At 41.3% G+C, this 27,550-nt stretch overlaps 1 protein-coding gene and 2 long non-coding RNA genes across 9 annotated transcripts in view; 1 reads left to right on the forward strand and 2 right to left on the reverse strand.

The window, feature by feature from the left end:
- TCF12 (transcription factor 12) overlaps positions 1 to 14,534 on the forward strand; it is a 149,493-nt gene extending 134,959 nt beyond the window's left edge. For 4 of the 7 annotated variants that reach the window (XM_088520129.1, XM_088520141.1, XM_088520156.1 and 1 more), the window contains 5 exons: positions 5,544 to 5,658; positions 6,458 to 6,629; positions 7,957 to 8,189; positions 10,401 to 10,554; positions 12,252 to 14,534. In XM_088520129.1, coding sequence (XP_088376255.1) covers positions 5,544 to 5,658; positions 6,458 to 6,629; positions 7,957 to 8,189; positions 10,401 to 10,543 — 663 coding nt within the window. In that variant the 3' untranslated portion in view covers positions 10,544 to 10,554; positions 12,252 to 14,534. The remainder of the gene's footprint in view (positions 1 to 5,543; positions 5,659 to 6,457; positions 6,630 to 7,956; positions 8,190 to 10,400; positions 10,555 to 12,251) is intronic. The other 3 variants (XM_088520135.1, XM_088520149.1, XM_088520168.1) reach the window with 1 other exon arrangement.
- Positions 14,535 to 20,579: 6,045 nt separating this feature from the next.
- Positions 20,580 to 24,596, reverse strand: LOC148596395 (uncharacterized). Its single transcript, XR_015913521.1, has 2 exons — positions 24,566 to 24,596; positions 20,580 to 20,638 (listed from the first exon to the last, which is right to left on the reverse strand). It is a non-coding gene; the product is annotated as an uncharacterized LOC148596395 (long non-coding RNA).
- Positions 21,008 to 23,404, reverse strand: LOC148596396 (uncharacterized). The gene is made up of 2 exons (XR_015913525.1): positions 23,362 to 23,404; positions 21,008 to 21,195 (listed from the first exon to the last, which is right to left on the reverse strand). It is a non-coding gene; the product is annotated as an uncharacterized LOC148596396 (long non-coding RNA).
- Positions 24,597 to 27,550: the final 2,954 nt, after the last annotated feature.

Consider the following 27,550-nt stretch of genomic DNA (forward strand, 5'->3'; position numbering starts at 1 on the left):
GGAAACAACTTTTAGATTAATCCCCAAGAAGAGTGAAATAATTCAATCCATCTCTCTTAGTTTCTTTAAAAATGTGAACTGTTCTGAAAAAAAAGATGAGTTAAGCCCTTCGTAAGCAGGAATATGTTAAAAGCATTATATAGTAAATGAATTCTATTTATGGTGTTTCTTGCTTCTCTCTTTCTTCCTTTTCCCTCCTTCTCAAAAATGCTTAAAGAGCTTTTTTAAAACATGCTTGTTTTAGCGGTGCCATGTGTTTGCATGTTTACAGCGTCATTTTAAAGACCAGTTACATGCTGTGAAATTTTCTGTTATAAAACAGATTCACAGCTGGGTACTGTGTGATCAAGGCAAAATTTCACCTATCATCAAAATAATTAGGTACCCCAATTGCTGAAGGGTTTGTATTCTATAAAAACAGAATTAGTTCCAGGCTCTCCCATTTGCACGTCACACATCCATTTATATTAATTTCAGAACCGTTGCAGTAAACATCAAAAAGAACTGGGTAGTTTCTGTAAGCTGTGTGTGTTTGGGGGCTTGGAGGCAGGGAGTTTCCAATGGCATATCCAGCTTTAGGCTTCTATATAAGTTCATAGTGGCTTTTAGTAATGAAGTGATAAATAAATACCTTAAAATTAGTTTTTTTAATGCAATATCCTATTTAATTTTTAAATAATATTGTTAAGAGGAAAGTTTTACAGCGTTTCAAGGTAGACTGAAATTTAGTTTTACAAAAGAATACTACTTTTTTTTATCTTAAAGGTGTAGGATGAAGTAGATGACTGAAATTGCAATGACAATATTTCTCTCTGTGCAGTCGAACGTAGGTAGTGCAAAAATATACATAACTGCTCTGTGTTTCTGTTTTAGACTGACCTATGACAAATGCCTTAATTAAGTTTTGATTAAAATAGGTGACAGTGGAAAATGGCTCTCCAAAATGAATAAAGGTTCCTAGGTCTGCTGTAGTTTAATGTGGTTGTGTGATTAAAATGTAATATGGCCTTGATTTTATCATATAATGATGGATCTGCAGTTCTGGTTGAGGGATGCTTGCTAACTGTTCATAATAAATGTAGATTAGGGAAACGAACAAACAAACAAAAAAGCTTTTGTTCTTCATCCTGGCTGGGCAAAACAAATTTTCAGATCAGATTTGACTTGAAAATTGAGTGAGCTAAAGAATTTCTTGGATTAACCTTAATTTTATTACACGGGAAGAGCTGGCTCCACCAGCCGGCTGCTGCTCTGGCCTTCCTGCCAGGGCATCGGCCCGGGGCATCGCTTGGTGCTGACGAGTTGGCCAAACCTGGGGCGAGAGCTGGGGAGAGGGAGCCTGTCCCCGCTCAGGGGACCCTGCGTCCCGCAGGGAATTGCCCAGGAGTCCCACAGCGGGCAGGAGTCACCTCCTTTGAAATGGGATTTCTTTTTGCTATTTGCTTTTCTTGAAGCTGTAAATGTAGAAGGGTAGGGAATTTGACACACACTCTGGATCTGTAAGAGCTACACTTTGTTCAGAAATTAAATAACTTTTTTTTTTTTTTTTTTTTAAGAGGACCTCCCATAAATTTTAAGGCAATGATGGGAATTGGCTAAGCATGATGAGGAGTGTCAACATTGCTAGGGTTGTTTCCCTATCCTGGCTTCTGTTTGGGGTGATACAGGTCTTTTTTGTTGTTTTTTTTTTTTGATCAGGAAATGTTTCTGTGGGATTTAGCGATAAATGAAGCTTCCTTGTCTAGGAATAAAAGATCTTTATGCAAGACATTTTTGTTCTTTAGCAAAAATAAGATAAAAGAATAAATTAAATTTCCCTAGAAGAAGATGATCTTGGCAAAAGGAGCTAGGAAATGAGTAATTTAACTCCTTTTTATGTAATTAGTGTAACCAGACATGGTTTTATTTTAACATTTGCTTAATTTTTGAGCCAGATTTATTTTAAAACTCTAGTTGACTTCATTTCCTGTTCCCCGAACGGGCTCGTTTCCTTTAGCCGGGCTGTCCATTAGGCTTGCTCAAACTCATCAAATACTTGCTAAGTGGCCTTTGAAGTTGGGTTGTATTTTATTTTGTGCATTGCTGCACAGTTAAGAAGGAATACTCCTTTTGTTCTTATTCAGGCTGCTTTTTATTTGTCCTTGCAATACAACGGAAAAGGAACAGCATGAGTTGATTAAAAGCAAATGAATAAATAAAGGCCTGGAAAAGCAGTTAGGGGTGTAGCGCACTCCCCACGTAGCAGGTTTTTTCCAGGTACCACAGGAACAGGGTGAGAGGTAACCCCTGCCCCCCGTGCCGGCCGCGGCACTCCCTGCGCCCGTCGGAGCCTTGGGCGCCCCACGCAGTCCCCTTTTCTCTGGTGGGTACTTAGCTGCCAAAAACACTCATAGCTGTACTTCTGCCTTCAGGTACCGGTAAGCTTTGCCTCCTTTACTTTTTTATTTTCATTTTACTTCAGTGCTGGGAAGCTTTATCTCTGTGCATCCCATAAACAAGACCATCCTGCAATGCATTAAAATAAATAGAGCTCCGCCGCTAAACTGCATCAGCCTTGTAGCTGTCCATAGTTTGAGAAGAACAGTGGTCCTGTATGATTGGACTGACGGGGCTGTACCTTTTTTGGTTTGCTTGAGACACAAATATGTTTAGGTTGTATAGTGCCCCCACACACCTCCCCACAGCAGTGATTGCGCCAGTGATTTAAATACAATTCAAGCATACACATTTCTGGCCTCCTTGCTGCTCAGATTGTTCTGGAGTGTTTTGGTTTTGCAATTGGAGTTTTATAAAGCGCTGCAGCAGTGCAGTGCTCTCCGCGGGGCAGCCCTGCGCTCTCCTCAGCCCCTTCAAGCAGGTGAGGGCCGCGCGGGCCCCTCGTGGAGGTGTCTGGGGAGGGCCGTGCGGGGCAGCTGCTTGAGGTGGCGCCGGGGGTGAGGGAGGTGTTTTCGCTCCTCTGCAGCTCCCAAGGGCTTCTGAAGGGAGCAGGCCCTGGAGGCCGCTGCTGTGGGAGCTCCGGCCGGCCTGGTGGGCGGCAGCTCTGTGCTGAGAGGGCAGCGGCACCATCTTGAGGTGACGGCCCCCCGGGAGGCTCCCGTGCTGCCACGCAGGTTGTTACAAGTGTTTTTGTAATGGGGATATTTATGGCAGCAGCTCAGCAAAGAATGTGCTGACGCAAAGGCGAGGGAGGAGCAGCACAAACGCGCGAGGTGCCCGTCCCACGGCCCCCGCCATAACCCTTTTGGGGGCTCCTGCGAGGAAACCGCCTGGTTAGAACAGCTTGTTGGTGGCAGCAGTGACACGTGCTGTGAGGCGGCCTCTCCTCTCAGCCTTGGGCCCTGCTGGCAGCTCCTTTCCGCTGCAGTGGGAAGCGGAGGGAAACGAAACGGCACCTTCTGGGCTTGGGGAGGGCTTTGCACTGGTAAACCTGTAGCTCGGTACCTGCAAGCAGTCACTGATGCCATGTTTCTGCATAAAGCTCTTTGCCTTCCTGCGAGAGCATTAACCTGCAGGGAGGCTGCTGCTTTGGAGTTATTTGGCTGCTGGTTTCTTTCTTTCTTTTTCTTTCTTTCTTCCTTTTTTTTTTTTATTTTTTTTTATTTACATCACAGATAGGAGTCAAATCCTGAATCAAAATTCATGTTGTGGTGAGTTTCATTAAAGAAAAATCTTAAGAGCTAAAGGCTCTAACCAGTGCCAATCCAAAGGATGAGCCTTTAGCTCGTGAGCTGTTTCATGGATTTGAATTCAGTTTTTATTTCTAATTTATTTTCTGCCTCAGGAGTGATTTGCTTCTCCGTCACTTCCCAACCAGCCCCAGCTGCTAACCCTGCCGGGCTGCTGGCAGCAGTTGGGTTTTGCACTGCTTTACGAAACATTTGCCTTTTTTTAAGGAGCAGATTCGGGCACTAACCTGCCTGCAAAGGGACGATGGGGCCGTATCTTGCGTGAAAGCCCCCTCATGTGTTGGGACTAGGCACGAGCAGCCGAGCAGGGGCCCAAACAGGGCCTGGCCGCGGGGCGCCCGGAGGAGCGGGGCCGGTGCTCGGTGCTCCCTGCGTGGGCACCGGGCCCTTCCCGCTGCCGCCGGAGCTCCGCCTGGCTCCGGGGCTTTTCCCCTTCCTTGTTCCTGTGCTTGAGCTTACAGGAGCGCGTGTGTATTAAACAAAGGATAAACTTGCATAAGGGTATTTATCTGTCTCTGGGTAAAACCCGTACTAAGACATGAAAGGTAAAAGCTGCATTAATTACTCAAGAGGGATTCAAAGCTCAGCAGTTTACTAGGATTGAAGGATTTATTGAAAAACAGTGGTTCTCATGTGTAACTCCAGGCAATAAACCTATTTAATTAAAGGCTTAATATTCTAGTTGACATGTTTGCTACTGTTCCAATAAAAAGCTTCATCTGTAGCCAATTTTATAACTATACAAATAATAGCAGAATCCTTCATCTTTGTTCTTTTTTAACTGTTTAATTACACTATGTAATATTATAAATATTTAAAGGACATTTGTGCTTCAGAAATCAGAGCATTAATGGCCAATGTTCCAAATTATTTAAACTCGAGCAGTGTCTTTACCTCTTCGCTTTTCAAACCGAAGAATGTTCTCCTTTTTTAACTGGAACCTTGAATTGATAACAGTGTTAAGCGCTCTGCCCTGAGCAGCGTGGCTCTGAGCTGTGTATGTGCACTTACCACTCTTACATAAGTAGCACTCATTCAAGTTCATGCAAAATTAGATTTTTTTTTAAGACTCTTCATCTCAGTGCTTGCTACCTAGACATGTTGTATTATGAAAGAGCAGATTAAAAATACAGAGGGGATGGTAAGAATAGTTAAATGCCTGGATTATTTCCGTATGATAAGATTCTGTAATGGGGCTAATAGGAATGTGTTTAGCTGAGAAAGGAGGAAGAACAGAAAATTATTAAAGTGAGTAGAATAATGATATTGTGAAAATAGATCTGTTTCTTAATCTTGTTTCAGCGAACAAGAAATGAGGGGAAAATGTTAAGTATGTTTTTTTGTGTTTGCATATATACATGTACACATATCTGTGTGCCTGTGTACAGACACATACACACCCCTATGTATTTAGACACATATACCTATCTCTCTTGCATGAAAGTCTTTTCTCAGGATTTTATTTTGAAGATCAAAATGTTGAAAGTCCTAGAGTTCATAGATCCACTAGTTTAAGGCTGTCTGAGATAGTCCAAACTCTTGCTTCTCAGGTATAAATGAAGAAGAAAATTCTGCAGTATTCTGTGTATAATTTTGAATAAAAAATGTTTGGCAGCTGCATTATTGCAAACAGGTGTTGGTCACTGCTTGAATCGCAACTTAACCCACTCTGGTGTATCCAGTGGTTTAGTGTAACAGTATCTTTCAGCTGCATCTTTCCTTTAGAGAGCTAGAGCTTAACTCGGCCTTCTAATTGAGCAAGTACTTTGTCTTTTAAACTTCTGTTTTTGGATGGTTTCATTGAATCACATCTTTCAGTAGAAATTTAATAGAAATGTTTATTTTATTTTGCTTCAGGTCGGAACTCATCGGGAAGAAAGTGTCAGCCTCAACAGCAACCATTCAGTTCTTCCCAGTACAGTTTCTGGTCAGAGCACAGAACTAAATCATAAAACACAAGAAAGCTACAGAGGTAACTTTCCTGCTGAATATTAAATGCTGAACGAAGAAGTCTCTGATAATGTAGAGCCATTAAGGCTGTTGATCTTGATAAACTTGGTTCTAACGTTGAGAAGTGAAAATCAGCTTTTTAAATTTTAAAGCCTATGAACTGCCCCTGTTGGGGATTCCTGCGAGCCTCCTGAGGGGGCAGCCCTTTGTCAGGCTTCTGCCAATATAGTTTCAGCAGGAGATTTTGCATTATAGCCATGGTTTCCAGCTGGAGTAGCCGTAATTCCAGCTGCAGTGCTGCAGCCAGGGGGGTTGCAGAGGGACTGACTGCAGATTTCAGTCTAGCCCGTAAAAAGACCTTTCCACTCCAGCCTGTGATAGTCTTTTTTTTAGCCTGAAAAGCCAAGGGCTAGAAAAGAGAAGTCAGGTTATTCATTGGCCAGACTGCATGATTTAGGGTTGTGCGTTTTGCAAATTTGGCAGAGACAGAAGCCTCTGTCTCAGTGTAGATGATGTCTTTAGACCTGCAGCTCTATCTCTGAGATTTGCCTCTCATCTAATACAGCAAGTTTTCCTGCTTCTCTAAATATATTTTTGTCTTTTACAGTGTCTGTTACTTACCAATCAACCTTCCCTATGAATTATGATCCCTTTACAGCCCCATGGCACATGTCTGAGCACAGCAGTTTTGCTAGAGCTGCTCTGTTTTGTTGTTAAACCTCCCTGCGCTCGCCCGGAGGCTGCAGCCCCCGGCTCGAGTGCCCTGCGTGTCCCGCGGGAAGCACCACGTGATACTCACCGGGCGCTCTGCTTCCTTGCAGCCTTGCCAGGCGGCCTACAGAGCCAGTCTGTGGCCATAGGCCCAACAGAAATCAAGTCTGAACACAAGGAGAAGGATGAAAATATACATGAACCCCCCTCATCGGATGACATGAAATCAGATGATGAGTCCTCCCAGAAGGATATCAAGGTTTCATCTAGAGGCAGAACAAGGTGTGTTGCCAACATGGAACAGAGAGCTTGTCCTTAGTTAATGTTCTGTATAGGCTACATATTGTTGTCCTTTACGTTGATAAATGTATTTCAAAGCTCGCTCGTGACCTTAGTGCACATGTTAATAGGCAGCTGAAACTTGAAGATAAAAAGTCTTCAGTGTATCTATCTATTTGAATACAGGATGGAGGATTTCCTCCTGTAAAATTCCCCGAAAACTGTATATTCACTTATGTTCTTGCCACGTCTCATATCTGCCCATTCAGATAAATGGTGTAAAAGATTCAGATCAGATTCAGCCCATGCCAAGGATGAGAGAGTGCCAGAGATCTCTGTAATCCCTGGCACCCGTGTCGGGGCTGCGCCTCTCCAAGGCCACTGCCGCTCCTGGAGAGCGCCAGCCTGGCAGCCCCGGGGCTGGGATCAAGAACACATGGAAATACTGTTTGAAACATTTTTTTCTTCTCCCAAGCTGTAGACAAGTAACCTGGACAGAACAGGGAATAAATGCTTCTGGGTATGCCTGAAACAAGCTTTGAAATTTGACATGATTATAATACAAAAAATCAGAGTTTTGGGACAAAATATAGAGCCTATGCTGTCATTTGTATCTAATAGCATTTTCATGTATTAATTTTAGTAGAGTTTTTTTTAGCACAGCTTTAATCCGATGTCAAAAATGAGTTGATACCATAGTTTCAAGTGAAGTAATACAAGAATTCTAAATGCAGCCATTACCTTTATGTTGGCTATGATAAGAAGAAAATATTTCTAAAGCTGACCAGGCGAATCTTTAATAAAATTAAACCCTTTTTAAAGTGTATTAAATTGACATTATTTGAATATCTTTTTGTATGAAATGAGTTTTTGCTGGTTTCTAGTATCTATTAGTTAAAAAAAAAAAAGTATTTATTCCTCACTTGAAAAGATGGGTGAGTAGCTCCTGGCACTGCCGTCAGCGAGCGAGTGCAGCAGCAGTTTGAGTCCAGCTGCTTCAGCAAGGGGCAGCACGATCCTGCTGCCGCTCGTGCGGGAAGCAGCTGTAGACACTGCTCTGTGGATGTTCTCCAGGTAGAAACCGTTGAATTTTTATGTGAGGGAAAAAATCCATGAAATCCAGGAATATGAAGAATTCTCTCTAGTCCTTAAACTAACTTTTTTGGTGAAATTATAGCCAAATGTGTGTTACAAAAAATATGTTTTAACATGAAACAGATTAAATGGCAAGCAATTTAAATTCAGCAAATGAGAGTTTTCATTGAGCAGGGACACTTGTTTTGAATGCTGGTGGTAATTTCAGTATACTTTTACTTATCCCTTCTTGCAGCAGTACTAATGAAGATGAGGATTTAAACCCAGAGCAGAAAATAGAGAGAGAAAAGGAGAGGAGAATGGCAAATAACGCCAGAGAACGTTTGCGCGTGCGAGACATTAACGAGGCATTCAAAGAGCTTGGCCGCATGTGTCAGCTTCATCTGAAGAGTGAAAAACCGCAGACAAAACTGCTAATTCTTCACCAGGCTGTGGCAGTCATTCTCAGTCTAGAGCAGCAAGTGAGAGGTGAGGGGCCGGGCCGGGCTTCGCGGGGCTGCTTTGTGGAGCGTCTTGTCAGGAGGTGCCCGAGCTCCCCAACTGCCTGACGTTCTGCCGCAGGGCGAGGGGCTCCAGGAGGAGCGGAGCGGCTGGCTTTGTACTCCCTCCTTTTCCTTTCCTCTGTGCAGTTAGCTGTCTTGGCCTGTTTTCATAGTAAATTGGTTACATAAAACCTTGACATATCTTAATTTAAATTGTAAGAAATCTTTACTTAGTAGTACAGCAAACTCTAGTAAAAATAAGAGATTATAACCCAACACCATAATTTGAATATTAAAATGCAGTAAATTTAAATGCATTTACTTCATTAATCATACCAGAGAGGAGGAAGGAAGTCCACTGGTACTTTAATTGAATTGGAGTAGGAGGTGGGAGTTGCATGGATTTTCTTTATTTCTTTAAATTTTCCAGAAGAGAAATCATAGCCCCTACTGATATTACAGGAGAGTATTACAGAAGAGGATTTTTTTTTTGCCTAGTTTTCTCTTAAGGAAAGATATTTCTCTAGAAATCCTTCCATCCTTGTGTGTTGCTGAAGCTATTGTTGACCTTTAATCCCATGTTAAATTTATGTTTTATTGACGTGGAGAGTTATCCCTTCCAAGCTTATTTACACGGCCGCCTGTGCTCGCTGTGTGGGGTGACTGCCGCGGGCGCCCGCGCGGCTGCTCTGCCCTCCTGCTTCATCTTCATCTCACCGGCCAGCATTGGGATCTGCTCTGCTCCCGCTTACGTTCGCTGAAACAAGTGGCCAGAGTTTTCTGGGCACTTCCAGATTAGTTTTCTCCAATGCATCTACAGAATGGCATAAGCAATTTCCTCTCTGATTGCTGCTATCCAAAATAAAACAGCTTAGATTTGAAGCTTTAACTGTAGGCTGGCACTTTTGTCTCCGTTTGCTAAATAACCAAAATCAGCTTCCATTCAAACTTTCCACATAAATCGTCTTTAAAACCTCAAGGCCAGCCACATTTAAACAAAGAAAACTGTAATTAGGAAAAGTTAGCAGTTTTTATGCAGCACACTCTTTGGAACGATCAGGCTTGGAGGTTCCGGGAGGAGGATTTGGGGAAAGGCAGAATTAAGTCGGTGCAAAATTGCCAGACAGTTTTGCCCAGTGCCCTGGGTCAGCAAGCGGCGAGTGCTGAGGGGACACGTGCACAAGGGAAGAGAAGGGCGAGGAGCCCTTGGGCCGAGCTCCTGCTGCCTGCTCGCCACGTTGGCAGCCTCTTCACAGTTAAAATTGTATCTGCAATCTGAACGTGCAAAAATAGAATTTACTGACAGCTAGAAAAATAGCTCAAAATGTTGTTTGAATTCAACATGCACCAAGATCAAAATTGCTTGTTTTAATTGACAGAATATATTGCATATCCTTTACATGTCTCTTTCTGGCCATTGAGATTTAAGTCTTTTATTTTTGAAATCATGAAAAGCCATTTTGAAGAACAAACATTTGACTTTCAGAAACTGCCATTATTTGGAAAATGGATCCAAATCTCTGTCTCTGAGGCTAATTGGGGAGGTGGAATCATCTGATGGAAAGTATTTTGATTGCTAGTCCACAGCTGGCAATCATTGCCTTTATAATATGAAAAGAAGTATAGTAAAAATTCCTTTTACTCTGGATGAATATCATCATATTCTCTTGATTTTGAGGGAGATGGGCATGAGGTGATTCATAGATTTGAGGACAAAGAATCAAGAAAATAAATTCAGAATCAACAAATTCCTGCTCCTGGATTCATGCAGCAGCCAAAGCTGTTTGAAGGCGAAGAAAGAAGCCGTGACAGTATTAAAAGCAGTGTGATGCCAGCAGGTCTGTAGAGCTTTAGCATGGCAGCAAAACACAACTATCCTTATTGCAGTACAAATCACGGATTTTCCAGAACTTGCAGTTTAGCAACTTTCTGTGACAAGGAGAGACACTTTTTAAGGTTCCTGAAGGTGCTATGTTTTGTAGGTGCTATGAAGGTTTCTACAGACATGTCGGTCAGGAGGTGCTTGGTAGGATTTTCAGTAGTGCTCGTTTGCTGCTTTACACCTGCTTTTATAACACGTGCCTGGAGGTGCTTAAGAAATGGAAGCTGTGTGAGCTGTTTTTACTGCAGTGATTAATGTGTTGATGTTCCCCTGGTGTTCATATGGGATGTTTTAAGAAATATTTTTCTATTATAGAACGAAACCTAAACCCTAAAGCAGCCTGCCTTAAGAGAAGGGAAGAAGAAAAAGTTTCTGCCGTATCGGCAGAGCCGCCAACACCGCACCCAGGAAGCCACCCTGGCCTGAGTGAAACTACCAACCCTATGGGTCATATGTGAGCACCAGCCAGGTACAGCCCGCTCTGCATGCTCCGAACGGGAAAGGTGCTGAAGGGCACGGGGGCTTGTTCTTGGTAACTCAGCCACCGCTAGCAAAAATTGTGCACTTTTATGCCTCTGAGAAAAAGCTGGCAGGTTGGTGTGTAGTTTAAAAAGAAAAGTTACATTTATTGTTGCTTGTGCACATTGATGACTCCATCTCTTGGCTCAGGTGGCCATCTTGGCATGACATCAGAAGAACAGCTAACAGCTTCGCTAGATAAGCCAAGAACAATAGAGATGAATTATACATCTTTAATGGTCTAAATATCACATTAGTTCATTTTAAAATCCATGTATGTTTTCCAGCCCTGATTCAAACAGGGAGACTTCTCATCTCAGACAGAGGTTTGCTCTCTCACTTAAGGCTAGATAACAAATGATGATTTCAACTCATACTATTTGTCCAGTGGCGATCACCATCTGAATTTGCAAACTGTTTTAGTGAAGATAGCTAAGAGACTTAAAAGGCAGTGTTTTTAGCTGTGCAAAACAAAGGGTATATTGTAGTACCCCAAGTAGACACATATGAGAGAGCTGAAGTGTGCAGATGGAATTTTTTGTAAGTATAAAAAATGTTTTTGACCAAAAAAAAAAGGATATTCCATGTCTTCATATCAGTAGGATTTTGTCACTTTTTAATCAAGAGTGATGCTCACCTTGAGTTCAATTTTGTGGTGTTTTGCGAGAGTTTATTGTCATAGGATGTATGGATTGTTTTGCTTCTATTTTAACTTCAGATAAAGGCACTCATCTTGCCAGATTGAATCCCATGGAAGTTTATTACTGCCCAGTGCTCTTTTCAAAACAACAGTGGCATTTAAACTGAGCCTTGTTGGAGTCAGTATTTGTATTTTTTTTTCTCCCATGCCTTAGAGTCAAATTCTTTTTTTTTTTTTTTTCTTATTTTTTTCTTGGCTATGCTTCAATTTCTTATCATTTGTTTTATATCATACCAGTGCAATGGACTACTTTGTCAGATAATTTTTGATTTATAGCAGATTTCTGTATTGTGCTTTGAATGAATCTTATTATATCAATTAGCTACTTATGAAAGTTGACTATACTGCTGCTTTTACAAGGCACTCTCAAAAATAAAAGAGGAAATAAGAGAGTTCAAACACCAGCAACTTTCAGAAGAGAATTAGCAGGTTTTATTAGTTGACTCAGTTACTTCCTTGCTAGACAGCTGATCCAGAAGTTGCATTCGTAACTGGAACTAGGTTGGTGAATTGTAAGGAGGTACAGGGTAAATAATTCCTTAACAGCCTTTACATTAGAATAGTGAAAATGAGCATTTGATTTCTACTTTTGTAATAATCATCCCTGGTTTTTAGCATGTGGAGATTCTAGCAATTTCTTGGGGTGCAGATAGAGCAGGTTTGTTGATTTAAGTTCAGCCCATGATCGTTGGTGTTGGGTATTTCGAGCGAGGAGGAGATGGAGCTGTCTCACTTTGCCCTTCAAGGCTCAGAGGGATCTGACCATATTTTACACTATTGTCACCTGTGCAGGATTCACTCTGAGAAAGGTTTACAGGTTGCTCAATGTCACTTTGTTTTGCACTTAAATGACTTAAAATGCATTTAGACTTGTTTAATGTGGTGATACTGTATTTCCTGTTGATTCTTTTCCTGATGTCACTTTTTTATCCCAAATTTCATGCTAGAATTCCAGAATTATTGGTAGGATACACAGAAGGTGACCTTTCTTCACAAGGACACAGACAACTAACATTATATGAAGACACAAACCTGACAGGAGAAAACACTTGAAGCAAGAAACCCAAATGCAATCTTATGATCAAAGCTACTGGTCAACACCTGCATCAGGACTGAAGATACACGATCTTCAGGCAGAATTTCAGCCCATGAAATCCTCTGAACATATCATTCTGTTGCAAGCAGTGTGTCGCTTCTGCACAATCAGAGACTGTTGTGATCTCTCCACTCATTGTGGAAGTTGCCTTGTGCCTAAACTGAATTGACAAATGCATTGTAACTACAAATTTTATTTATTGTTATGGAACTGTAAAGGTCTACATATAAAGGGAAAAGTTAACATGTTAAAAGCTGATAGAATTTCAGCTGGATGCCAGCATTTACTAAAGCTGTTCACATTCAGAGAACAAAGCAGTGACAACCGTCGACCCGTAGCATTCCCAGCAAACCTATTAGTGTCTTAAAAAAGGAAGGGAAAAGTCTTTGTTGTCCTTTCCTCTCCTTTTGCCATATGACTAGTGTTTTCCATGCAATAGGAAACTATTCCTTGGTATAGCTTTTTTTATGTTATTTTTGGTCTCTGGTAATCTGAACAGTTATGGTCATAGTTACCCTTCCATACTGAGTTCCGTGCTTCAAGCCAGTAGGAGACACAGTGAAGGCGGCAGGCAGGAGCAATACTATGACCATAACATTTCTTGGATTTAAAAAGTGATTTTTATTTTCCCTGAGACTTTCCTCAAACATTTTTTTTTCCTAATTATAAACAAAACCTTCTTAGGCTTCTAGGCTTCATAGTAAAGCTTGTAATGTGAAGTGTAAATTGGGTGGGGAGAATCTACTTTGTTAGAGTTGCTTTGTTTTCCGAGCAGTAAGTACTACATATAGTACATGTAAAGTGTTAGCTGTACGTAAGCACAAAATGCATTAAAATACAAAGGAGATTTTTTTCAGGCTGTAATTTTGGTGAATACTAAAATCCTAAATTCACCATGGCAGGTAGTGTGATGATACAACCACCAGTAAGGTGGACTACATACTTAATGGAGTAAAAGAGCAATGGTCACCAATCTTTCCTTACTGTATACATTAATTATCTTGTCATTTTGTATGGCTTGCCAGTGGAGAAAAATATCAGTGTGAATCAAATGCAAACAAATGACGCCCTCCCAAGCCATATTAGCATTAAACCATTAAATGTTTCTCCACCAGAACAGTGTCCATAAGTATTCCTTCGTCACAAATGTGTTGAAATGGTTAAAATCCCTTTGAACTTCCATGGAAACTGTCTTCCACTGCAATGACCATGGGAGGATATTTCCCAAGCTGAGGTTGTCGGAGCTATTGTTTGTATCTTGCATCTCATATCACTGGCAATTGGTTCGCACACACAAAAAAGGAACAAAACCATTTTTATGAAGTCATTTAATTTGAAAGAACAAAGGATGGATTGTTTAAATAAACTAATGAATTTAAGCTCATGTTTTGGATGGTTCCTAACAGACCAGTTTGTGGAGTTAGTGGACTCATTTCTATTACTTTAATTTGCATATACATCAAATAACATCTGATTATATCTGTGGCCTTGTTCTTCATTTCAGTGTTTATCAGCTAAACAAATTTGTTGCTTTTGACGTGTGAAAGTGATCACGTGCCACTGCCTGGCCTTTTTCCTTCTAAGCTTGTTGTCTTTTTGGCTATATTAGACTTTGCAGTATGCCCAGAAGCTTTCCTTCATAAAATAGAAAGAAAAAAACATTTGGCTTATTTTTCACTGTAGCTAGTCTTTTATACAATAATCTTGTAAGAAAATTTCTTGAATTCTAAATATTACTCTTTCTAGATTTTTGAAATCGAAAAAGTTTTCAGTAAAAAGTTTCTTACTTTATTTTACTATATTAGGTAGTAAAAATGTAGGGTTATTTACCATAACCTGTTCATTAATATCAGAAATTTACAATAGCATTGTAAGACCATAGTAGGGTTCTAGCATACCGTGTAGTACCTATGGAGTATTGTAAGAGCTAATTGTCCGAGATGAATTGCTTCTCATCTTGTTCTCCAGTTTCCATTGTTGGTTTATTGCAGATTTGTACCCTGTGTCAAATTTCAAGGTATTGCTGATAAACCTTTCCAACCAGCAGCAAGAGTTCAAAAAATTTCTGTCTATGTAACAGAAAACACTATGTATATAACATTTATGTAGCAATAAATGTGCCATCTTTTTTTAACATGGTAAATCAGTGAGTTTTTTAAATTTCTCTCTCCTTATAGGTAATGTGTTGTTTGAAAACTACTGGCAAAAGAGCCTCCTTTCTGTGAATAACAACTGCCCTCGTTTTCAGCAGCGGAGCAGCTCTCGGAGCCGCTCTCGGTGCTGCTCTCCCGCCGACGCGGCGCCCGAGGCTGCCGCGGAGCCGCGGGGCCCTCCCTGCCGCTGCGCGGAGGCCGAGAGGCAGCGGCTCCCCCGGGCACGAGCCCCCTGCCCCGGAGCCTCCCCGCGCTGGGCGGCCGATCCAGGAGCTGGGCCCTTCTGCGTTGGAAGGTGACTGTGCTGAGCTGCTTCCAAATGGCTCGCGCACCCGTGTAGTTCTTGTGGGGAAAAAGAGTTTAAACTTGAAATGAAAATTTTCCCTTTTCTACCATTCTTACCTCTTTCTGCCGGTGCAAACCAAAGAAATGGTATCTTGCAGGGTCCCAAGCTACAATCGGACAGGAGTGAAGTTTTCACGCAACTTCTAATTTGAAACTGCTTAATGGAAAGAACTCAATTATGTAGAACTTCTTTTTGTTTCCCCAGCACTTATGTAAAAAAAAAAAAAAAAGCCAAGGGCATCAAAGAAAAATGCAAATAAAGGTATAAATACCTATAGATTCTAACTGAAAATGTGTATTTTCAGTCAGTATAGCTACTGTGTACTCCATTGCGTCCAACTCTTGATAATGTCCTTTCTATGTAATCTTAACAAATATTAAGATGTAATTTACATTGTAAAAGACTCGTTGGCATGGTTAAATTGCTAAGTTCTTTTTTATTTTTTATTTTGACCTACCAGCACTGGCAGATCTTAAACATGATCTGGCCAAATACGGGAGGTGAGACTCGGTCATGTAAGTACGTCTTCTGGCTGTCAACTTTTATTAGTAACCATGGAGGAGATGCCCTGGTACCTTACCCAGTTTTTCATTTTTAATAGACCACACATGACTGCAAAGCAGACTTTCAGCATTTATCATTATTCATGTCCCCCTTTCTTGAATGTGATACCTCCAAGTTTGTCACTTTTAGAGTAAAAAGGATTTTTTGCCTCTTCATCATTTCTTACAAAACTTGTGCTGTCCTGTTTGTGTGTACTACTTTATCACCAACTCCTCATTCTGCTTGCTTTGTTACAGTCCCTTCTTTTGGTTTCTCCATTATGTTTCTTATTTTTTGAAAGTAAGATCTGTGTTGGGATTCCCTTGTTAAACAATATTCCACTATAAATCCCTAAGCATGTCAGGAATATGTATAGGGAAGGCTCCTAAAGCATTGAGAAAGACATTAACTTCAATCTTTCCTTCTCCAGCACCAAGTGGTTACTGTTAAATTAAAAGAAGAGTCCAGATTCTTTACAGAAGCATTAGCATTCCCCCAAGAACTAACATTCTTGCCGTTAACACTAGGAAATGGCAGCAGAACATAATGCAACAGGTTATGAAAGTCAGGGTAGGTAGTGGTAATAAAGTTTTGGTTTTGCTTTTTTGCTTACAATGTTAATACTTCACGCTTTCTAATTATACTTAACCTGTAGTTGCTAAAATGTCTTGTGGAAAGATTGTTTGTCCCAATCTTGGTGCCTGGGAGCATTTAGAGTTGGGTTCCAGCAGAGCCACCAGGACCAGTACCAGGAGCTGCGGCAGCCGCTGTTGCCCCCGGCGCGCGTGGGAGCCCCTCGCCAGCCCGGCCGGGTTGGGCGCTGCAGCGTCGTGCCGGGCGGCAGGGCAGGAGCTCGCGGCGCTGCCGGACGGGGCGGCGCATCGGGGCTCGCGGCGCTGCCCTAGAGCAGTGCACGGGGCGGCTGCTGCCCTCGCGGCCGCGGCCCGCGGGGAGGAACGGCCCCGTCGCCGGCCCCGCGCTGCTCCCCGGCTGCTGCAGCTCTGCAGGCGCTGCCAGCGGGGCCCCCGGGAGGCGCCAGCAGAGCAGCTGCCTCCTCGCCTCCCTGCTGCTCCTCTCGGAGCAGGTAAGGCAGGAGCTGCTGGGCACGCGAGGGGACAGCAGCGGTTTGCGCCGTTACCGCACCGTTTGTGTTAGCCAACAGCTAATGTCACCATCAACGCGGATTCGCTCACACTGTGGTCAAGACATGAATATCCTGCTCCGCTAGCATCAACTGTATCTGGATTCAGTTTAAGGATTTGATTCCAGTCACGTGGAATGTTTGCTTTGGTCATAATTTGCATGGACCAGGCCTTGGCCACCAACACTCCAAATCGTTTGTGTTGTAAATAGAATGCTTTAGAATTCTTTGGTCATCTCATCCTGAATTTTCAAATATTTTGATATATTTTAAAAGAGCACCTGCTAAGTAAGAGTTAATTTAAGAAAAAAATGGGGGGAGGGGGGAAATTACTAAAATGTAGTGATACTAAAGATCAAGTCAGAGAGAAGGAGTTTCTCAAAATGTTATTCATAACTGAAGGTAATTTTTTGTTGTTGTTTTATTTTGTTGTTGTTTTTTCCTTTTTGTATTAGAACTAACTTTCTATAAATCATGAAAAGGAAACCTTTTTATGTGCTGCTGCCCCTTTCTAATTACTTCTTTAACTTTACATGCTGCACCTCAGATTGGTTGCTCCAGAGTGCTCTGAGATGGCATTCTCTGACCAGAGAAATAACCGCTTTCAAAACTGCACAAATTCTTGGCAGTATTTGTGTGCTTGATACACAGTGGTGTGAGGGTACCTGCCTCACGCACTCGGACTAGAACTTCAGCATGGTCAAATAAAAACTTCCCATCCCAAATAATGAACACCAATTCTTCAGGCAGGAAATCTTGGTATAAAGTGGTGAGCAAGGGAAACTTTTCGCAGCATGTTGTGAATTGTCATCAGATTGATCTGCAAAAGCTGAAGAAGCTGGTGTAGCGATAATTTATTTTTTTAGAGGCAGTGAAGAAAGGTCAGTCATGAAGATCTTCCTTCAGTTGCAGTTGTAGAGCACCTCACACGAGAGAACTCAGATCTTTTCTAGGCTACATAAATGATAATGTGTCTGATTATAAATACAACAGCTAAACTACATTAATCCCCTAACACTACCTGACTAATTAAGATAAATGCATAGGGCATCAGTTTAAAGGGCCTAGGCTCTGTTTCTAGCTTTAAAATGGTAACATTTAATTAAATGTCCATTTAATTTGTTTACATGACTAATTAATAGCAGAAACTATTACACACAAGGTTTCTAAATGCTCGCTCCTTTCCTAGTATTAAATGTGAGCCTCACGAGATGCAAGTACAACAGGGGGTTATACTTGCTAAAACAAAAACAACAAAAAAAAGACACAAAAAGTGACAATCTAGTGAATAGGAGAATATCAGCCCAACATAAATTAGTGCCTGTCACTATCAGTAGCCAGATGGTCATTATTCCATGTTACAGAAGTATAACAAATGTGTCAATAAAGATCTCATTATGAAGTTTTCATGGATTTTTCATCCATGAATTTATAAGAATCATTTATATGCATGTGTAAGAATCATTCGTGGGAATCTGGGAAAAGAGCATGAATGGAACAAAAAATGACATGTTTGTTTTTATAACTCACTGTATTTTTCTGGTTTGGCTACTTTGCCTCCTGGAGATATTTGTTATCCTATGAAATAAGCACAACCACTCATTACCTATCATTTCTGTAGCTGATGAAGTTTCAACTGTAAGGCCATGTAAACTGAGCTCTCGGCACACACTTCTGTCCCGGGCCACCCCTTCCCTTGCCACCCTGCACTCGCTTCCGCCGCAGGGGAGACGGTCTCCAGTCGGGACTGGTCACCCTCCGCGGAGCTGCGGGAGGGCTGGCGCGGCGCAGCCCGCTGCCCCGCTCGGACACCTTGCCAAACGCAGCAGGACTGGGGTCCCTCCAGCTCTTCCCACCTGGTCGGGCAGCTCCTCCTCCTCCTCGGTGCAGGGCAGCGAGCCGCCAGGCCAGGAGACAGGAGGCGTCGGGTCCTCCTCAGTTCCAGCACGAGGCTCTGCGGCTGCCTTGAGGGCTGCCAGGAGGGATCACAGGGCCATCTAATGAGTTCATACTGAGCACATATGAACACAGGCAGTTTTAAAGGAAAATGCATATGCCCAACTCAAAAATAAGGACTCAAGGGACTCAAAAATTTGTATATGCATATCAGCATCTGTTACCCTTCTACTTTGTGAACTGTAAGTTCTATTACGTGGGCAGTAGAATTTCTCATCAGCAGCAAAAAAAAAAAAAAGGAATATTTACAAACTTACAGTTTTTCTTATACTCGTTATTGGAAAAGGCTGAATCATTTTTGACAAAAAATCATAAAATATTTCAGCCCAGATTTTCACTCAGGAGTGAAAAATTTGTTCCATAGTTAAATCTGTAAAGTAATAAGCCACTAAAAGCAGATGGTGAAATTGAAAAACATCAGGCCTCACCCGTAAGAAGTGCTGCCATCTCCAACGGTACAGACAGGGCTGCCGTGCTGACACAAGCAATTGGGGGCATTCAGGTTGCTCCACTGTTAGATTGTGCAACCTCTTACCAACAGTTCTCCTCTCATGCACTCTTTCCCGTGCTCATACCCCAGTGAGTTTTACATACCTTGTCATAAATCATTTCTGAACCTCTTTTAGGTATCTCCTTCCTTCCTTCTCCCAAATATTATTTTAATGCAAACGATTGACAATAATTGGTTCATTGGAAAAAACGTTATCTAGCCACATTTGTTTTTAATTTACTTCATATTATTTGTTTTGAACTCCATATGGGGCAATGAGGAGGACATGTGAAGGAATTTTCATCTTAGATCCAATTTACTTCATGATAACCATATAATTCTTCCCCTCTACATATTTGCTAGACTAATGTTTCTATCCCCCTCTCCTATTAACACTCCCTCACCCCAAGAGCCCTTGATCCCCTCATGACATACACACAGTTTTGTCTTTATGCGTATGATCCTCTTCTCATTTCAATGGTTATACTTACATACTTCACATTGAGTTCATCTTATGTTTTGCAGGTCTTTTGCAGAAGCTTACGTCTCTCTCTGGGTTTTCTCCAAAACACCAGGTAGGGATATCTGCAACAGGAAGATGGAATTGTTAAGTTTCACTGCTGATGTCTTTGTTAGAGAGCTGGAGGCAAAAAACACCAATAAAGTGTCTTACTTTACTTCTCTGGAAGTGAAGCAAGAACAGTGTTTAAGAGCAGGAGGGTGGGTGTGGGAAAGCAAGTACATTGCCTGAGTGACTTTATAGTGATATCTATTTTGTAACAACTGGAAAGTAACTGGGTGGGTGGTGTAGAAGAGAGGGAACTGTGAAGACCAAATGTTTAGCTGTATTCAATTGTAAACAGAGCGATAGTCAGTAAACAGCCTCTCTGAAGAGAGTAATTAAAAGGCACATGTGAAGAGATGGAAAAGAAGATGGATTCTTGCTCATCAGACATCAAAGGGCAGGCTGGACAGTGAGAAATTAGGCATACCCCACGGAGGCCACACAGCTGAATGTATGTAAGCTAGGAAAAGGAGGAGTGAGGGCGTAAGATAGACAGTGAAAAAGGGGTCCTAAAGTAACAAAGCAAGAGGAGTGTGCTCTTCCAGGAAGGAATCAGGAGCAAAGAAGCAGGGAGGCCTAAGTAAGGCTGTTCTCTTTTTTTTTTTTTTCCCCCTTTTTTTGGCAGGGGAAGGGGAGATACTGAGTTGCAGAGAAGTTTTGCAGGATTAGGAGAAGTGATAAGATAGCACAGTAGGTAGCCTCAGAATAAGATAACAAAGGAGGAACCACAGAAATGAGTGGTGCTTCATGGAGATTCTCCTGCCTCTTGCTGTATCTGAAAGCAGAAACCTGTGGCAGTTGGCCAGTTTGACAGGGAAGGCGATAAAAATAAATTACATCCTCTGTTTCCAATACAGACTGAGATGTTTTTAAAAGAAAGGGGGAACTTCTTTACAGGGAGAAAAGGTACTTACAAGATCCAAAACTCCTTGTCTGTTCTTGATAAAGTGGTGTCATGATGGACTCCATAACATACACGCCTGGCTCCAAACAGGGGTTTGGAACAACCCACCTCTGGGACTGGATGCATTCACGAATGTTCATCTGGAAGAGAAATCCAAGTTCAAAATGAAGGAAACACTTTCTTTGCCTCTCAAAGAGCACACATGAAGCTGCGAGGAACAAATGAGAGAACCTGTGGCCAAGCAGTTTGAGATTCCCAGTAGTGTCCTGGGTGGTCCTTGCTGTTAGATTCTATTAATGTCATCTGTGGAGAATGTTTTCCTTCAAAACCTGACTGAAACTGGGATAAGAGATTTTCCCAACCACTTGATTTACAGTTTAGCATCAGCAGAACATATTTGTTAACACTATTTTTTGGCCTAAAGTTGCAAACCAGGATGTATGCCCCAAATTTCAATAGAGGCTAAGGAAACAGTCATCTTTGAGTTTCTTGGCTCAGATGGACATATATTTTTGCTATAAAAGTAGCATTAACAAGGACTACCACTCCCTCTCAGACACAGCACTACAGAGATTGTTTTTGCAAAAAGCAACAGAAATGGTTGGGACTGGAAGCATCCAAGATGCTAAATATTGGGACTGTCCTCTTGCACCATCTTTCCTCTTGGGTTTGGCATCTGCTGTATGGTCTGTGGAAACTAAAGGCAAGTTCACCAGGGTGTACCCATTGCCCTGACTTCTCAGTAACATATAGGGAAAATGTGACTTGTACCATAAAGCGACTGCAACTGTAGCTCATGGTAGGCAAAGGAGGTATTTTGCATGTTAGACTTCTGTCTTGTGCTTACGAGAAGGAAACTGCGCGGTCGCTAATCCTGTAGCACCCTCCTGGTGAGAAAGCAGTCAAAGGTCTTTGTTTAACCACATATTGCAGAGTAGACTGTCAGTTCCCCGAGAACTGGAAATCAAAAGTGGATCTGTTCTTATGGATACAGAATAAATATGTTATTCATCTTACCTGACTCATCTATCCCACACCACTACTAACTTTCCCATGGACAGATTCTGCATATGACTAATGGCATTTTTGGGGCGTTAGATATTCCAAAGTTGTCCACTCAAGGGAAGAAATGTCATGTTTCAGCAACTTAGAAGTGTTGGCTGCAGTTACTGCAAAGAATGGAATTGTAATTAGTCTTCTAAGATCTTTATAGAGATGCCTGAAAAACAGGGAAGTCAATATTGGAAGTCACAGAGGTCACGGAACAGCTGACAGACAACAGCCCCTGCTTCGCTGCTCCCGCTTGCTGTGCTGGGGGAGATGGTGCTTCCTGTGCTCCGGGGGTGCTGGCTGCCTCCGGGCCTTGGAATCCTCCTGGCCGGCAGGCAGCCCTGTATCAGCCTCCGGAGAGGAGCCAGGGCTGCGCTCCCATCTGCTCGTGGGGCTGCACCTGTTTTTCATTTCACCAGTAGTGGCCACATGGAGAAGAAAACCAATGTGCAGTTCAGGCACTGGCCTTGGCTTCCGAAGTTTTGGGTTCAAATCCTCACTATGCTGCCTAAGTCCTTTAATTACTACCTGCCTTAACCTCACCTTTAAAGGAGGAGAAGGAGGTGAGGCCGCCTATTCCTTTTCTTGCCTGTTTGGGTTCTTTTTTTGTTGTTGTTTCTTTTTTGTTTCTTTTGTTTCTTTTTAACAAGGATTTAGACAAAGGTTGTTCTTTCCTGTTTTCTTGCATTTCATCTGTCACAATAATCTATACACAAGTGACTGCTTTATAAACACACCACTAATGGTTCTGAAGACTGTAATGGTTTTGAAGACGTCTCCCATCCATTTCCTTTGCACTATTAAAAACAGAAAAGTTGCTTATAAAATCGGTGTACATGGCAATACCCCTTGGCCATGGCTCCAGCAGCACAGAACTGATATAAGAGTGTTCTGAGTGTTTCTCTGCAGTTGGAGTCTATCTAGTGTAGCGTGATCTAGTGAGGTGACTCTGTAGATCAGAGGCTGGGTCATATTCTGGCACATTCAGCTTCAGACATGAGCAGACACAGCATACATATGTCTACTGCCTACTTTCCTCACGTCTTGAGCTGGCCATGCACTTTATTTTCCCTTGCACTCCTTAAACTCGCTTAGAAAGAAGAGACAAAGTGAGTGCTCCCCTGCCTACTCACGCTATTTATTGCTTTATCAGCCCCACCATGTATCTTTACAACCCAGTTCAGTGTTTGCTGTAGCTTGTGCTGACAGCCTGCAGAGCTTGAGCCTATATAAACAGGGTAACTGCTATGAGGTCCCGCAGAGGCGCTCAGCTGGCCATGCTTACTGGGGACATGCTAACCTTGCCAAGTGACATCAGCTTCTGCAAAGGTCCCTTAAAGCACTGTCACAAATCCTCGCAACTCACTGTATGTGAATTCTCAACGCAGCCACCATTCATGTGAAGCATCCTCTCACGTTTTTTTTTTTATTTTTCTGTCCTAAGTGGAAATGAAGTAATTATAAATTGGTCTCAGAGTTGTTTTTTACCTCGAGCCTGACAAGTTCTATTGAAAGCCACTGGGGTTTTCCATTGACTTCAATGGGGTTTGGCTTTTATCAGAACCTTTGTTGTTGCTGCTGTTGCTGTTTGATTTCCATGTGATATATCTGGATGCTTTCAGTTATCACACTGCCTTTGAAATGGGAAATCGATGAGCTGTTATCTCTGGCAGCTTGTTGGGTTCATACTGGTTCCTTCAGATCGTAAGTAAATTTGTGCCAAGCAACATTCATATAGTTCTTCATTCCTAATTTGGAAGGAACAACTTATTTTGGTTCTCCTATGCCTTTCCCTATCAGATAATTGCTTTACCCTGGGTGAGAGGTGCAAGGTTATGCGTTTGTCTTTGAGAAAGTACTGTTCTGATGGAGATGTGTATCCTGTCCTTGCCTCCTCCGCATCCGTAGCTCCTGCAACTTAAGAGACAGGGTGGCTGAGAACTCCTGAATTTAGTTCGTAAAATACAGAGTCACTGATGATTCTAGTACCAGCTATCAGTTGTTCATATATATTTGAGTGCTTTGTTAACTGCTGAGAAAGTTGAAAAGTAGATTCCTAGTAGCATTACTAACTATTGTACATTCACAAATACTTGGCTAATGAATTTCTAACAAGATTGCCCAGCTGCTATTTTTTTACCCAAGACCTTACCTCTCTGTGTATTAGTAAGCAAGTTCCTTTGCTTCCCTAAGCATGAATACAGTCACTTCTTCAGAAAAGTTGGAAAACATATTTCAGAAGAGCAGAGTCCTCAGACCACAACATTTAAAATATAGCCTCCATATTCTTAGTCTCTTCCGTTTTAGAGCTGGCCTTTAGATAAGTTATTAATTCATTCAGAGTTATAAAAGAAGATCAAATGATTACACATACAGGCATTCTCATATGCTACCGAGATAATGTACTTACATAGGAATCAGCTATTAATTTAGCTCATGGCCGAACTTCCTTTACCAGTCTTTCTGCTGTGATGAAGAATATTTTCCCCTCTCATGTTTGACTCCTGGTATTACAGCAGACCACTCTTCCTGCTTACCATTTTCCACAACTTTGGACATTTTGGTCCCAGCTGTATGAGGGACTGAACAGTCAGTATTAGGCTGTGAGCAGTGCTTGCATCGGTGGAGGAAGGGGAGGGGTGGTGAATGAGAGGTATGCAGAGGTAGGAAATTAGGAGAACAGATGAAGGCAGTAGGAATGCAGTTACTCTTCTGGGGAAGGGAGCTAAAGAGGGGAGAGAATCTTTGGCCTCTAGGACCAAGCTATACTAAGATGTCTTTGCAAGTGAACCAAAGGCTGAATTTTGTCTTTCAGAAACTCTGCAGTCCTTTGCAGACATGCATCTTCACCATTATTCCAAAAGGCAGAAGGGAAAAAGGAAACTCCTAAATTACACAGGCAAGAAGTGCTCACAGTGCTTACAGCCAGACTCACAATGTGGAAGGATGTGGAGTTAGCAGCAATCATACCTACCTTGCTCTGGCTTAAAATAGAGGCTTAAAACAGCTTAAAACACTGACTTTGTTTCTTCCTTCCTTCTCTGTCCTGGATTGAGCTGTCCTCCCGTGTCTGATGTAGAAATGATCTGTCTCAGCATAGGTCACGTCTTTACTTCTGGAGGCTTAGCTTAGGTAGCAGCTTCCTTTGTACCTTCTTTATGAAACAGAAATAAACATATATCTATCATGTTCTCAAATGCAGGAAAGAACAGAAACTTTCTACTGTTGCTGTAATAAGCTATCTTTGTAACAAGGCAGATTATTTTAAGTTTCTCTTCATGTGATTACATTGTTCAGTAAGTTATCCTCTATTTCTCTTAATGGGTTATAATAAAGGAAACTAATTTGAAAAATCTGGCCACAAAAAAAAGATACTTGACTCGAATGCACTGCAAGAAGGGTTTGGTTTTACATTAAAATATGTATTTAATTACAGACAGCTTCAAAATTCTATCGAAGTTCCTGATCCTGTATCTATTAGAATAAATTGAAAAGTCTTATAGTTCTTAAAAAATTCACTGGATAACTCAGCAATAGGCAAATATGAGGTAGATGTCCCAAGGAGGTCTAAAAGGGGATTTTTAATTTCTCTCCTTCCTCTCAGCATTTCCTAGAACCTTTCTCTGAGTAGAAGAAGAATTAGATCACTTGGATTTCGAACACCACGTAGCTCAGTGAGAGATACTGCCCCATCCAAACAACCCAGAAGCTCTACTTATGACGTGGCCACCAACTGTGTAGGATCTTCATTAAATAAGATGACCACAAATAATACAGCAGATGCCCATAAGTCTGTAATTTTGACCCACTGTAAGGAACATGACACTATAAACTTAATAGTACAGTCTGAACCTACATTTTCTTCCTAACAACTAGACTGTTTTGCACTTTAGAATATCACTTCCTTGTTTTTGTGTGAAATGCAGCAACAAGGCGGCAGGTATTTTGCATGACCCATTGATTAGAAATGTTGTGTCAGCCTCGGAGAATCTCAAGAGGCTTGGCATGCAATGTTATGCTGAACACTACAAATTCACAGGTGCTGCAGCCAGAAAGAACAATTATGAAGGAGCAAAATTTGACCTTCTGCAGCCTACAAAGGTCCTCTTACAGCTGTTACAGAACAGTTTAACCAGTAAGCTGTTATTACAATTCCAAGTTGATCTCATTACTTGAAATTATGGAAAATTCACCTCAATCTTCAGTGTTTGAATTTGCTCTTTTTCTCAGCTGAACTTGTTTACCCTTTGTTTCTTGTCCCTGGATGTTGTTCTGCCTTCGGCTGTGCTTACTGTTTGGCTGAATAACTGGCTAGTATTCCCAAACAGATATTTACACGCTGCAGTCAATCTGCTTTTTACTTTTCCTCTTCTTAATTATCTTGAGTCAGATAGATATTTCAGATCATTCCTCACTGTTGTACCTACCTTTTCATGAATTGGATTATTCCCGTGCCAAGTTATCCACCTTCTAGTGACCTGAATCATCCATTCTGTTCTTGTTAAATGTTGGCATAATATTAAATATTTTCATTCAAACTTCTGTGTTAGTTATCTAGCACATTAGGTGTTGCTGTTTAAGAAGTTGCTTCATTCCTGTTAGAACAGGAAGTATCTTCTGCATAATGTAATATACCATTTTCTTTGATATGTAATATAACAGTTTTCTTTGCTATGTAAAGTATCTTAAGTCTTTTTTCGTTACCTAAACGAAGGTCCTACTTAAATCTTTATTAACTATACCCACTAATGGATTAACACTATTACTAGTATTTCTTTCAATCTGAAATATCTATCATCATTAAATTAATAAACTCTGCAAGTCTTAGGACATTTTATATTCTGTCCTACATTTAGGAATTTTTAAATTAATATTCAAGCTGGGTAGTAGGTAGATTTTCATTGTAAGATGGACCTTTTCTGTCAATCGGTGTATACAACCTTACAGTTTCAAGCATATACACTTTATCCCTGACGTAATACTAAGAATTCATCATTCCCACTCACAATGACCTATAATTTTGTAAGCCATACTCACAGACTCGGTTCTTTCAAACTCAAATGTATTGTCCAAACTGGACTCAATGTATATATCTGTTTTATCCATGAATATCAATATCAGATGTTAAATTATCATACAACGCTTAAAATGAAGAGGTTCATTTTAAAAGAGCCCACTAGTCAAATACTTCCTTTTTTCATGACTATGTGCTCTCATATGGACTATTTTTTTCCGTTATTTCAAGCTTTCAAGCAGAGTATTTTTTTCATTGAATGGTATTCATGATTAACAAAAAAAAAGAAAGAAAAGCATACTAAATCTAGACTCAGATTCTATCAAATCATAGAATAATTAAGGGTGAAGGGGACCTCTGGAGGTCAGATGGTGTAAATCACACTCGGAGCAGGACCAAGTTTGACGGTAGATCCAAGTGTACTGGCAAATACAACAGTGACTATAAAAAGGTTGAAGGTGCCCCATACATCTTTCGAAATTAACCGCCCAGGAAGTACATGATTTATCAATATTATGACAGGTTATTGCAATTATATTATATTTTTCATTCTCACAATTGATTTGTGTCAGATTGTATCTCTCAACGTAATGTCTCACCATGCATCTTTAACACACATTTTGGGGCGTAATTCCGTTAGTCAATTTGAAATCACCATAAAAATCTCTTATGACAGTATCCAAATCACTGTGAAGTCTTCTCTCTCCTCAACGAATCTTTTTGGTTTAAGCATATAGTGTGCAACAAGGTGACTTTACATTTTTTCTTTAACTATATGCATTTGAAGAATTTATCTTCCTGATTATCAAACGATTTTAGTAAAATTAGCAAATTAGCCTCTGGATGGAAAGGTATTTGACAGAAAACTGTAAAGTTGGTGGTGTGGGTTTTTTTTTTTTTTGGTATATAAAATGCTATCGTAACATTTGTTCTTCTCATCTTGTTCTCTATTTACTATAGTTTTTTGACATCTGTCCCTGTCTCTTTT

This window comes from Tinamus guttatus, unplaced genomic scaffold, assembly GCF_059628265.1.
Source record: "Tinamus guttatus ecotype Peru unplaced genomic scaffold, ASM5962826v1 Tinamus_guttatus_pri_ptg000004l, whole genome shotgun sequence".
Taxonomy (NCBI): Eukaryota; Metazoa; Chordata; class Aves; order Tinamiformes; family Tinamidae; genus Tinamus; species Tinamus guttatus.